The sequence below is a fragment of the Ceratotherium simum genome, chromosome 14 (genome assembly GCF_057802395.1).
Source record: "Ceratotherium simum simum isolate JZ-2026a chromosome 14, ASM5780239v1, whole genome shotgun sequence".
In the NCBI taxonomy this organism is placed as follows: domain Eukaryota; kingdom Metazoa; phylum Chordata; class Mammalia; order Perissodactyla; family Rhinocerotidae; genus Ceratotherium; species Ceratotherium simum.
Window position 1 is genome coordinate 36,985,250 of NC_141913.1, and position 14,470 is coordinate 36,999,719.

General features: G+C 36.5%; 1 protein-coding gene across 6 annotated transcripts in view; it reads right to left on the minus strand.

Moving 5' to 3' along the window:
• Window positions 1-4,653: 4,653 nt before the first annotated feature.
• Window positions 4,654-14,470, minus strand: part of SMAD2 (SMAD family member 2) — an 85,787-nt gene continuing 75,970 nt past the window's right edge. For all 6 annotated transcript variants that reach the window (XM_087439185.1, XM_087439183.1, XM_004422514.3 and 3 more), the window contains one exon: window positions 4,654-13,147. In XM_087439185.1, the coding sequence (XP_087295311.1) occupies window positions 13,024-13,147 (124 nt within the window). In that variant the 3' untranslated portion in view covers window positions 4,654-13,023. The remainder of the gene's footprint in view (window positions 13,148-14,470) is intronic.

Here is a 14,470-nt window from a genome sequence, read left to right on the forward strand (position 1 = left end):
ACCTCCCTGAAAACATGCCTGGGCTAGCTGATGGAGGATGAGACTCCTGGAAGAGGGCTGAGTCGCTCCAGTCAAGGCCAACTCCCGGGTGAGCCAGGCAAGCCCAGAACCACCACCCAGAAATGCCCAGCCTAAACACTGATCTAACTCATAAATTACGTGAATGTTTACTGTTGCATGTCATCGAGCTTTTGTGGTTGTTATGCATTACTTTTGTGGCAACAGAGAATTGCTACAATAAGTTTTCATTCGACATCTCTGAGTGTGACATCTCTCTTGCAGCTTTTTTAAGAAGCTTTGGTTGTAGAGACCTTCACTGTTACCACCTCCCGATATTCTGTAGACTGTGCAGATCCAGTCATCTAATACTCAACACCTAACTCTGTGCTATGTGCTCTCTCAAGCGTTCTCACTTAACCCTCATAACCATGCTGAAAAGTAACTTCCTCATTTTGGGGAATTTGAAGAAATGAGGAACTTGAGGCAGACTGATGAAATGATTTATCTAAAGTCACCAAAGATTGACAGAACCAGGGCCCAAACTCAAGAACTGTAAGTCCAGTTGCATTTTCCATTACATCAGAAATTGATAACCAAGGCTTAAAACTAGCAGAATGTTACTCTGTCCAAGTCATTAAAGACAGAAAAAGTTTGTTTAAAGAAAGCAATTGAGTTTTTATTCCATCATCCGAGATAACTGAAGTATTTGACTATTACAGGGCTGTTTCCTTCAAACATTCCACCCTTGGCATTCTTGTTGCTTAAATGGCCTTTAAGATATTGCTATTCTCCGTGGAGAAATACCCAGACAACCAAAGAGACTAAATCATATATATCCTCCACCATTTCCCTGTTTTACGGTAAAGGATTTTACGTTCAATACTCCTCTTCAGCCAATCACTAATTATGTAAATTGCAAATCTGAAGATTAGCTGTTCCTTGGTGGTAATACTGACTAGAAAAAAAGTATACCCATGCAAATATAAATTATGGAATAGTGGATACATGAAATATGCACCCATTTTCAAAGGTGATTTTTTTTTTTCCTGCTGAGGAAGATTTGCCCTGAGCTAACATCTGCTGCCAATCTTCCTCTTTTTGTGAGCCGCCACCACAGCATGACCACTGACAGACCAGTAGTGTAGGTCCGTGCCCAGAAACCAAACCCAGGCCGCGGAAGCAGAGCAAGCTGAACTCAGCCACCAGGCCACTGGGGCTGGCCCTCAAAGGCGATCTTTTAAAGAATGTAATAACAAGCCAGGTTCTTAGACATCTCTCCCTTTGTGATTTCAGTTCTCAAAAAATATAGAAACTAATCAATTAAATATTCTAAGATAAGGTAGTTTTCTAAGGGTTTCTTTAATTGCAGGAGATTATAGGGGTAGACTGGAAAAAGTGGGAAGCAGAACACAGAGAATGAAGTCGACATTTTGGCAAAGGAAAATTGCACCATTAGCTGTTTATATAGACATTGCTAGGAACTTTGAACTCCAAATCTAGTTTACCAAATCTAGCTTGACTTGATTAACATATTTGATTTTATACTTGTTAAACTTGAACAACCGGATACTGGAATGATAAGAGACAGGAAAATAGTGGTTTAGTTAAAAAGTAGTTAAACTTTTAGGGTATAACATTTTGTCAGTGGTTGTCATTTTAGAATTTAAAAGCTGAATTTTCTTTTGCCTCATACTTCCTTTATGCATGTAACTTGTAGCAGAAAATTCCCCCTTTAACAACTTCAGAGCATAACAAGAAACCACAGTGGTTTGCAGGCCACTAATTCTGTTACAGATGAAAGCATTCAATTATCTCTGTAAAATTCAATTCCTTAGAAACTGTGTTTATGATTGACTAAGTCTATTTTTAAAATGTGGTGATACCACATGCTACTATTCAAGATCTTGATTTAAAAGTTGGAATAAAGTAGCTTGTGGTTCTTGGGTAAAACAAAGACACTAATCTGTTTTTTTCAATATAAAAATATTTTCAATACAAAAAGGCAACCTAAAATACTCTTGTTCTAGATGTTAAGCTAGGCTTGTGTAAATCTTCATATTTCCCACTGCAGCCCAAACATACTTTAAAACTGCAAACAATTATTTAAAAGTGGGTCACCATTTGTATTAAAATCTTATTTACATGGCATTTATATTTAAAAGTGTGATGAAATACTGCTAGTAACAAGTCAATATAGTTTAGAGATAAGATCTCATGCAAAAACCTTAAAATTAAAAGCAGAGTTAATTCTAGCTTAAATTCAAGATACGTGATCTCAATGGAGATTGCTGTTGGGCAGTGGGTAAGGCCTCTGATGAATGATTATTCTCACCAGAAAAATCCACATACACACAAAATTCTGCATAAAATGCCAGAGGGTTCACTAGATTAATAATCTTCAGCTGTAAGTGAGCAAAAAATTAAGTTTCACTTAATGCACACACGTATATGTACGTTTCAACTCCCCCAGCCTCAAATGAGCAGCCTATCCTTGGGACAGTTATGGCTGGTATTCTCATGTCTTTTGCCCCAGACTGCCAGCTCAGTAGCACAATCTCATTGCAGATTGTGAAACCCAAGGTGTACAGCTATCTACAGCCTTCCCCTCCCAGCTACCCAGGCTCTACAGTTAGATGTGGGCTTCACAGTAGCATCTGCCCAGCTTGTGGCTGTTGGTTTTCTGCACACCATACACAGTAGCTCAGTAGTGTTGTCCAGTTTTCATACACATTCAGACCCACAAACAAGAGTTCTGTTCCAAGACGTCATTTTGACTGGCTTCAAAAGTCCTCTCCACCTATCCAAATTCCATGCATCCTTGAACACTGTGCTTAAATGGAGTTTTGTCCATCCTCTTCCCAGACCACATTGTTCAGAAGCACCTTCTCCTTTCTCTGTTATCATATCTATTTCCTAAACTACTTTAAAAACTTTTAAAGCAATCTTATTACCACATAGCACTAAGGTAGGTGCAGGGGTAGCCAACAAAACTATTGAAGACAGATTGTAAAAACTGACAAATCTCTATCACAAACTCCATTTATTCTATAACCAATAATAAGGTCATGTAGCTTGTACTGGAGCACAGTAACACATTCTATTCTCTTGGAGCTTCATAAAGAGCACGCGTAGTCTGTTGTTGGCTTATCATTGAACTTGTTCCCTTAAGTCTGATTCAATGTTCTCGCCTTCCATTGATGTGACTTTAAGAATGTTATTATGTGTTCCTATGTGCAAACTAGCATAACATTTGCTTTTTCACAAAATCACCGTCAGTTAAATCAATTCTACAAATATTTCCATACCTATTCATTGCAGCAGAAAATAGCTTTTAGGTATGCCTTCGACTTGTTTCTTTTGGATTCCTACGTTTGTGAACTTTTTAGGTTGGGCTCATCTGGTATATTTAGATGAAAGGGACAAGAGTCTGTTAAAAAGGAAGCTGGACAACCCACATGGTGCAAACATTTTCTTGAGTAGCAAATGAACATCCTAGCTCTGGACACACCCAGTGATTAAAATGACTACGTTGGAGCATATCAGTTCGATACTAAGATGTCTGCTTCCTGCACCAAGGGGCTTTCAATCTATTTTGAAGCAAAGGAGAAAAAAAGATTTGCCAAGTGGGGAGAAAGCTCAAACATACCCCATACTTCTCCCCTACTCTTCAGCCCCTTGATGTATACGTGCAATTATGGACATCAGGATTGTTATAAGATCTCCCGGTGCAAATAACCAGTGTCACTAACAGCAGGCTGATCAGGAATATTCCCAGGGCGAGGTGACAATGGAAAAGGATCTCCTCTGGTCATCTGCCAACTGAATGATGCTGCAGTTCAATGTTGGAAGGCTCCTTTTAGATGGTTTAGAGTTGTATGGTGCAGCAATTTAAGTAAGATTTGTTTAAATATGTTTTCTACCAACACAAAATTGTTGATGAAACTATGCTAGTCCCTGACTGTTCAATGTCAAGTAGGGTAGTGTCTTTTAGCTTTTGAGGTTCCTTTTGTTGCATCCTAAAGCATGTCTTTTAAAAAGCTTGAGGAAAGCAGTCTGCTAACCAGAGAAATACTGACTCATCGTAGGACCTGAGCTCTTGCAAGCACAAAGGAAGTCTGGTTGATCTAAAAAGTTTTTTAAGTTTTTCAATTATTTCAGAATGATGATTAACTAATTATATGAGTACACTATGTTTTACTTAATATTTTTCAATGAAATCTTTTTAAAAAACAGCACTTATTTGTTTGCTAAGAGTATATTTAGAGAGTAAACGTGAATTTCACCTTCTAATCTGTTTTTGTTTACAGCATAGATCATGTGTATTAGATCATTAATTTGGCATAGACAAGTTCTGAAATAAACTAAAATGCATAACTATCTAGCACTGTGGGGTGTGTATTGTGTGTATGTGGGGTATATTAAGTAGTGCATATCTGTCTGCCAAGGGAGTGGGATAAACTTTTTATATAACACCAAACCTAAAAAATAAGATGCACTCTTAATATCATACTAGCATTATGTGAAATACACACAACAAAAATTTTTTTTGGTTTCCATATAATTTAGGGCGTGGACAGTAAAATATAATTCCCTCTAAAAAAAAGATCAGTTTAAATCAAAATCAATTAAAACAATTAAAAATTAGTCCCATAATAACATGGTAAACAACTCAAATGGCTTTTTTTTTTTAATGCTAGGAAAAATGTTCACCTTTCAATGGTGAAAGTACTCTTAACACAGGTAGAGAGCCAACAAGGTAAAAAGTGGGAGCACATACAGACACACACAAATATATATATAAAAATTGACCAGAAATCACAGGACATTTAAGCAATGTTTTCTTAAGTAGAACTATTTTTTTTATACTTTAAATAGACTAAAATATTTGGTGTGGGTAGGGGGAAGGAAATCAGTATTTCACAATTTTACCTTGAAAACCAGCTGTAATAAAGCCTCAGCTCATTGCTTAATTAAAAAAAAAAAAAAATGGAACCACATCGTACTTTTGACAATCATAGGATTAAAGCTTACAAAGAACACATCTACCATCTACATCACAGTGCACAGAGGATGCAGTCTCCGAGGACTACCACAGGGAAACAAGAACAGACTCTGCATCCATCATATTGCATTACAAAATTAATGCCATGTTAGAAAATCTCACCTCCTGTGGTTGGTGTTCTGGCTGGTAAGCACCCGACAGTAGGAGGCTATCAGAAAAGAACTGAGGGCCACTGCTCAGTCTGGATCAGGACAGCCAGTTCCTTTGCCTGCCACTGGCTGATGCATTTAGTAATCTCAATACAACATTCACTGAGAATAAATATAATACCACATTCTGGCTTCTTGAGCAGGATAGTTTGGGGAAGGTAGTAGAGGATAGAGCATCAAAGGCCATATTTTCCCTCAAGAGAGAAGAAATCCACACCACCACTCAGTTTTCTTTTACTGTGACAAATTTAAATTTTAGATTAAATTAAACCCCATAAAGACATGATTTGTACTTACATATACACACAGATTCTGAAGAAGTTAGCTATCTAGCTGCCTCTTCTCCATTTCATTAAACCAACAGTTTCCTTCCCTGGATTACTGTTAGTCTCACCACCACGTAGGTGCCATTAGCTATTATTTGTTACAAATCTCATGTTCCATGCACAGTAGTAAGTAACTGGAGGACACACAGCCAAGTATCAGAAATATTGCGAACCACAGGGCAGCTGAATTTAATTGCAACTATCACAATGTTTAAGGGAGTGATGGTAAATCACAAGAACACCTGGGGTGATCAGCTCCTCCTGGGGTGCCTAGGACTTTCCTGGGTTTAGCATTTTAAGTCCTGCATAGTCCCAGGCACCCTAGGGCAGCTGGTCATCCTAGGAACACCACTCACTCTTCCCTTAGTATCGCTAGAGAAAAGATAAGAATTTTCAAGAGCATAAGGCTACCTACGAGGGCATCAGCCCAAAAATATTTTTATGACACTTGCTAACAGCTAGTTCTAGGAAGTCCATACAATTCTTATTTAACGGTGTCAATTTCAAGAACAGTTGGTAGTACTTAGGCAAATTTGTGAGCAGTGTATAAAAGTTCATCCTTGAAATCTGTTTTTAGACAAATCCTCTAAAGGTTTTTCTGGTTTTGTCCAGTTACATAGTATTTTACTGTATCTGTTTGAGATTTTCAGAGCTAAAATGAATAATCCAGTTTTATACATCTTTTCATATTCTTTTTTTTTTAGGTGAAAACACTCTTTGCCAACCATTTCCCACATTCTTGCTTCATATATTGAAAAGAAGACTGCCAACTGGAGATATTTCCCTAGGATTACAAAGGCCTGGAATTACATTACTTTTAACTGTGCTCCACCAGAAGGTCTGGCCTTGGGAAAAGATGGCAAAAAGAATATTCTCAGATATGAACATTTTTGTTTTGCCTGCAATGCTGTGATCTAGTTCAACAACTGTAGAACTACTTTCATCTTAATCTCTGGAGTTTTTCTTGTTTTGCCCTCTTGTATAAAAATGGTTAGTGTCACACTTCACTATCACTAACAGAAAGATAGAAATATTTATGCCTTCAAGGTCAGGTCAAAAAAGCAAAAAAGCCTGAGGTAAAGCTGGTCTAAGAAATGACCTATTTGGGTTCTGCATTTTGCCAAGAAATAGGGTTTTTAAAAAAAATTTAAAATCCATTCATGTTACTTATTTGCTACATGTGACAATTATTTCTCCCAATTTAAATCATTCTGTGTATAGTTACATAAACCAACAAATGACTACATTCTTAAAGCAGGTACATACATTCACCAGAAAAGGACCCTCTTCTTTCTCACCAATATTTTTTTCTGTTTGAACAATTCAAGTGTGTGAATAATAAGAGTGACGAACAGATACTTTCCTAGTGACTTACTGAGCAAAGGAAAATCTCTTTGGAAGAAGAGAGACTTTAGTGAGACTTCTATTCCTACAGACAAATGCTGAGAACCAATTTTATGCTACAGCATTGTAAAGGGTAGAACTTAATATAGAACCAGAAATATGGCAAGTTATCTAGTGACTAACATTGTAAAACAGCCAAAAGCTTTAAAGCCACAGGGAGAAAGAACAACGGTAGAGTGTGAAATGGAAAATATGTAATAGTTAAGTATTTTTATAACTCTAAAACTTTACTTTTGTCCTTAAATCAATATATTATGGATTTTATGGTTCAATAAATTATCATTTTTCGTTAGAAATAGGAAGTAAATCTCTACCCTCCATCCAAAAGAGCAAACTGGAAATTTTGGAGAAATTGAGATTTTTTTTTTGGAGGGTAGGAGAACATCATTTTTAAAGAAATTTTTGACAAAAAATCTGAAAGTCCTTTGTGTGGTGTTAATGAATCCTTCTTACTCTCATCAGCAGCTGCATTATTCTTCCAAGGGGCCCTTACATCTCAATCAATGGTGAAATTTGGGGTCTATTATGGATCTCGTGGCAGCAAACCAACTGACACTGAAGTTAACTTAGGCTAATATACTCGAATCAGATCCTCTGTGAATCAAAGGTGGCCCAAAGAACTTTGGAAATCTGCTTCTGTTGAGCAAGGCTAAGAAAGTTAGGTCTGAACCACTTTCAGGCTACCCTTAAATACAAGAGAACTTGACTTTTGGTAGTGGTACTTCCCAGGGTATCTTAAGCAGCAATCTTATACCGGGGGAAAAGAACTAAGGCGGGGTGGGGTGGGGTGGGCGCTGCAATTTAACATTATTATAAAAAAAAAGTTAACCCTAAGTTAGTACCTTCCAGAGACCACTGAATGTATAATAATTTAATGAAGAAGCATATGGCAGAGCTTTATATGATGTTAATGAATTCCAGTTATGATTCTTAATTGTCAAGCTGCCTAAAAATGGCATACTAACTAAACCACCAAATTAGGACTCTGGCAGAATAAAAAATTACTCTGATGGTCTGTCCATGAAAGGAAAATGTCTGCAAGCAAATTAAAAACTTTTTACTGAGATCTGAGATTTAAACAACAGAATCATTCACTGTTGTTAAAATGTATGCAGATAAATGACTCCCTACTGTTAAGGTTCTTCTATGAGTGTATATGTACATATAAATCCATACACACACATTATATAACTTATTTCCTACTAAAAAGACTTAAGGCAGTTATGCTATATATAAAGTTAGCTGTAATATCCAAGACAAAACAGTTCCTACCCAAGAAATTATGTGAACATATTAGATAAGTTCTTATCATAAAGGCTGTCATGAGGCTATCTATATCTAGTACTGTTCACATTTACCGGTTGAGGCTCCAAACACAGGAATTTCGCCCCAAGAGATAATCTGTCCCTCAATCCTCACACATAAAAGGCAGTCTCAACAGACAAAATATTTATGAAAACTTTAAAAAGATACAAAACAAACTCAATAGTAAGATTCTGACTACCTCTAGAGACCACATACTATCATTATTACTCTTGACTGTACGTACTAAACACAACAATCCAAGCAGCTCCAAGTTGAAAACAGGGCTAGTATTAACAGGGAAATCATTGGCTGCAACTGCCAGAAAAGTTCGTAATTCTAAACATAATTTAAAATAGAATCTGATGATTTATGCTATTTTCTAGTCACAAAGACATTTAACTGGAGAGAATTTCTGAACCATTTATAAGACTTAAGTGATTGACCAATTTGAACAACATACCTTCAATGGTGAAGAAATTAGGACCCTGGATATGAACAGCACCATATTTTTTGGTCTTTAGTAATGTTCAAAGGAGAGAAACATTCTGACATATGCAGATAAAACATGGTTGGCAAGGAAGAGGGCAACCAGCAAAACCACCAGGGATACATGTTATCAAGAGAAAGGGACGAAGAATAAAATTCAGTTGATGAACATATAAGATTTAACAAAGCAAAGCTCATGAAGGAAAGAAAATAGGCAATAACTTGTTATGTCTAAACATCAACGCTTCAGGTCAGAGGAAAAGAAAAGATCATGTGTTGCTTATGTCCACAGACTACTTAGTTATCCAAAGAGATAGCAGAAGGGCGGCAAACTGTGAAATTGGAATGTTCCACTATGAAAGCAAAGACTATACATAAAGATAAATTTTAAGTACAGTGAAGAAAGTCTTGTGTTACTTTATATTCCACCATCACCCAGACCAAGAGGGTGCCTATTATTGAATAAATGCTCAAAGTATTTAGTTATTAAAAAAAAAAAAGATCTTAAAGGTATTTTTGGATAGTTTTTGGAAGAGGGAGAGAAACCAACTGGGTATATATACTCTTTTATTTGATTTCAACTAACAAGAGACTAGATTGTTTTTCACCTTCAAAGTCTTAGTCTTGATGAAACTGACAATAAAGGCACAAATAAAGTGAAATTAAGTAATTTTAACAAAGAAGAAAATTTGACAATGTCTGCACCAAGCAAACTGGATACGGTTTAAGGTAAAAAACAGAAAACTAAATATTAAACAATCTGCAAATATATACCTGGAATATGGAATAAGAGTAAGAATACAGAAAAAGAATATTTAGCTTTCAAGAAAAATTAAGCAGACTTCCTCTACCAAAGTGATAGGTCCTGAAAAAGAAAGTAGTCCCCACAAGACTAAGCACAGCCTGAGGGTCAGGACCCAATCCCAGTCATCTTTTTATTACTCAACTTCTATCAGCGGCTGGGTAAAGAAAAGTCATCAATAAACATTTGTTGAATGAATGTATATCATAATGTATAATTAGTATATTGATGTAGTTCAAATCTAATCAGGAGTTTCTTAAAGTAGGATGAGAAAAGAACACAAACAGGGCTATTCCAACATCCAGTTATGTTTCTCCAGTCTTAACCACTAGGTATAACTTTTCAAACTTTTTTAAAGGAATGAAACTCTTTGTTAAAAAGAAATCTATGTGGAACTCCAATGCAGAATAAAAATGAAGCTGCCACTGGTTAGACCGAAGTCAGTGGGAATGTCACCAACCTCCAATGCCCTAAGCCAGCCCTAATGTGTCTCTATGGAATCTATGGAAACTGTGAAAATCACCATTCATCTTAGAAATGTGATGGAAAGCATGGTCATTCAGTTCTCATGTTGTTAAACTGAGGAAATTACCAGGACTGTGAAGGAGAAATTCTAATAATTTTGCCAATTTAAATAAAGACAAAATTCAACAGAGAAGAGATCTTATCCCTTAGAAGAATGAAAACAGCCCCTATAAAGAAAAAAAAAAAATTCAACAAAAATGAGGCCATAGTAGACAAAACAGAATGCAATAATTAACATGTCATTAAAAAGCAAATATGATCATTAAACATATTCCCCCAAATGTAATCACCACTCAAAGTCAACTGCTTGACAGGTACAACTGCTCAATACAGTAGGTATTTCCAAAGAGTTGAGTCCCCTTTTCCTATTGTAGAGAAGAATCCCACCATTATGGTAGAGATGTGATCCACTATAGAAATGCTGTGCTTGGCACCGCTTCACTTGACATATCAATGGAGGAATAACTGCCAGCACTTTCTACCACTTTCAAAATTGTTCTCTGCCCCCAGAACTGTTCCCTAACATCACTACAAGTTTTCAAGTAAGTAAACACCTCCAAGAGGCAGAGGTTCCACTGGTTATCTCCAGCAGGTGTGAGTGGGACATTTACTCTAATCATAAGATGGGCTGCAGAAGTAGTAATTAGTGGGCAGCAGGATGTCTGGAAGCAAGCAGCCACTACAATGGTGAAAATTTGCCCAAGGCAGATTTAAAGAAAGGGTTGTTACATTAAATGGTGTTGATCTGGTGCAAATGACAAACTTTTTACAGCAAGGGCTTGAGGAGGAAGAAATATTAGTGAGAATGACACACAAAGCGGTCTATCACAAAATAAGGCCACCTTTAACTATTATAACCTGTAGAACCATGCTGATCCTCCAGTGTGGATCTGTGTAGAGGTGTTTCTATAAAGCAGTAATACTAACAATGAGTTTCCTTTAAAATGTGCCTTTGCATTTGATGTCATTCTCTTTGCCAGGAATGCCTCTCTCCACTGGCTCTCCACATAGCTTGCTCCTTTCTCCCGTCAAGTGTTAGCTCAAGCGTCACTTCCTTACAGAAGCCTTCCCTCTGTCTTGTTCTATTACAGTACGCTGTTTATCTCCTTCATAGACATATAGGATAGAGTAATTGCTGTCTCAGCAAAGGCAGGGACCATATCTGTCTTGTTCACCTTTACCCAAAGGCTAAAAAAGTTCCTAGCACACATAACAGGTGAACAATAAATATTTGTTGAATGAATAAAAAATTACTATACCACGTTTACATGAATACATATACGTACACATAAATACTGAAAAATGGGGAATATCCAATAGAAAACAACCAAATGCTAAAGGTACTGAAAATGACACTTGTAGAGACAGGTGAATATGGTTTCAAAGACAAGTACCAAAGATATCTATCTTCAAAAATACGAAAATCTTTACTAGAAGGGGACCAGGAGTAGTTATTTTCCATTTCTATCAAGATGCAAATAAGAAATGTTTAAACTGTAATGAGTTAACATTAGACATAAGGATTATTTGCTGCAGAATGGACTACCAACAGAGCTTCTGAAATCTCTTTTCAATGCAGAGCATAAAATATGGTTGGTTATAATAATCAACTGCATATTCAAGGTTAGTTAAGAACAGCTCAGACTGTAGGTAACTGTAAGCTAAAAAACCTGCTAAACTGTTTCTCTCCCAATTTTTAAAATTCTGAATTCATAATCATGTAAAATAACAGATTTTATAAATTGAATACAACATACTTTAAAAACAGATGGCCCCTATCTGCTGATCATACCTCAGCATCACTTTTCTAGGTATTTTGCAGAAGCGATTACATTTACAAAAAGTCCATTTTATAATACAATCTGGTAACGAAATCAAATGAAACTACTCAAATCAGAGAGCACAAGGCCTGCTATTGAAATATTTGTAAATACCTTTTAAAAAAGAGTGTTTATATCTATACTGGCTTTTAAAAAAGGATAAATATACTGCATATTGTATATTGTAGCATATCCCTGAAAATTATACTGCCACCTGTGCATTTTTTATGAGGTGTAAGGATAAATCGATAGACTGCTAGGTCATACAAGTCAATTATTATCTGTCGAAATTTGATGTAAGACAAAGGGGCATACTCCATATGAAGTCTTACAGTACCCAGAATTAACTGGTGCTGGCAGTATCAGTGCAACCATCACAGTCATGGTTGCCATGCTACGCAGTTTTGGTATCAGGACAAAAGTGGGAATGAAGAGGTCTGGAAAGATTTTCGGCAAGGTCTCCTTATAATGAGATTTAGCAGTAAATAAACACAAAAAGAATGAATGTTTAAGACCCACTGAACACATTAAGGTCAAGGATTTCAAAAGTTAATCCACTTTTCTTCCCCCAAGAGTTTATTTTTGGTAAAAGGCAGAAAAATTAGTTTTTCTACAAGGGAAATCTGCTTCTAAATGATAATTTGAAAATCTTGATATATATTATATATTAAAAAAGACACAAAAATAACGGAGAAGTGGGAATAACAGATTAGCTACTGTAACTTCATAAAGGCTTGCCTAAATCAAGAAGCACACACACACCTAATTTATGCAAACTAAAAGTGTATATAAACAGCACAATACTGTGATACTGGATCATGATACGTTACCTGTACACATAACTACTACTGTTATTAATAAACCTTTGGGACACTCAGTTTTATGCCCAACAAGACATTACTAAGTCTTTAAAATCTTCTCTTCCTCCTTTACGGGAGAGTATTTCTAGACACTAATTTTCCCATCTAATATTCGAATATAGGAAACCGATTCCACAAGGTGCTTTTAATTGATGAAACCTCAAGTGCTGTTTTCTCTCTTGAATTTTTGGATAGTCAACAGTCCATGGGGACCATACACAAATACTATGACAGAAGAGTTGTTACATTAAGTCTTTTGATGGGACTTGATTGGTGACGAAGCTTTATGACATGCTTGAGCAACGTACTGACGGGGATCCCATCTGAGTTAATACTTTGTCCAACCACTGTAGGGGTCCATTCAGATGCAGTTCAATCCAGCAAGGAGTGCTCGTTACCGTCTGCCTTCTGTTTAAAAGAATACAAGAAAATAATTATGGAAGTAAAAGAACATCTATGTTTAGCTACATGCAATAAGAATTTAGATAAATTAAAAGGTTGTATACACTAAAACCTAAATTCTTCTGAACGAGTATTAAGTTTGGATATCTATTATTTTGAAAAGTGTTTAATCCTCAAAGTCTAACAAAGTACTTCTGAGGACTTTTTTCTCTTAAACAGATTTATAAAAACATTCTTTTCCCCTCAAATTAAAATTAGTAGGGTGACTTTATTATTTACCATCCAAAATGGGACACCTTTAAGAGAGAAAGCAGTCACTATTAATAATTATTCCAGGGCAAGAGACGTAAATCAGGACTGTCCCAAGTTAAACCGAGTCACCCTACTTATTAATCAACCACAGAAGATAAGGTACTCAAATACTCAACAAAGTCTAAGCGGAATAGGGTTCAAATTTAGAGTATACCAAAACAAAACAGAATTCTGACCCAAGCTTATCACAGATGTTAAGAGCTGTAGTTCAACTTTCCCCGACAAAGCCAATGAACAACATCCCTTTTAGCAGCATCATGCAGGCTTTTAATAAGCAACACCTCTAGTACTTCAACAAAATGGGCTATCATCTGAGAATCACAAATTGTTCAGTGACATCTTGTCACTTCCACATACTGATTTTAGTTCTGTCTTATTTACTATATACAATAAGTCATTAAGTCGGCTTCCTTCTTCTATGAGATGGCCCTTCAAAAATGAGAAAAGGCAGTTATCAACTCTTCACTTCCAAAAGACACATGCTTTTGTCAATACAATTTAACACTGTTCTTCAAAGGATGTGCTTCTCTGTAGCAGATGGCATCAGTGCCCCTCAGATTTTTCAGTGTTCTCGAGCAACCTTCCAATTGCATGTATCTGCATTTGCGTGCCCTAGAATCTCTCTCCTCTGTCCACATGTAGAGCAGACTAGAAGTGTCAGGAAATGAACATCCGTGGGAGCAGCCCTCAACCAATGACACAGCAATTGGCATTTAAACGCCCAGTTTCCTTTCCCTCTGGGTGGGATAATTCTGTATGTTCTTTACTATTTTCCAGAGTTTTCCTAAAGGAATAAGCTCTAGCGACCCACCCACTATAGTAGATGGCTTAATAATGGTATTGGCTGCCTTCCCTCCCCTACCTCACTTCCCTACTTCCTCCTTCCTCAGCAGTGTTTCCTCCATTTCCTGAATAAACTCCTTACACTTGAGTGCTTGTCTTAGGGTCTAAGATACACAAGAAGACATTTTGATATGTGATCATTCCTACAACATGACACACGGAACAAAATACAAC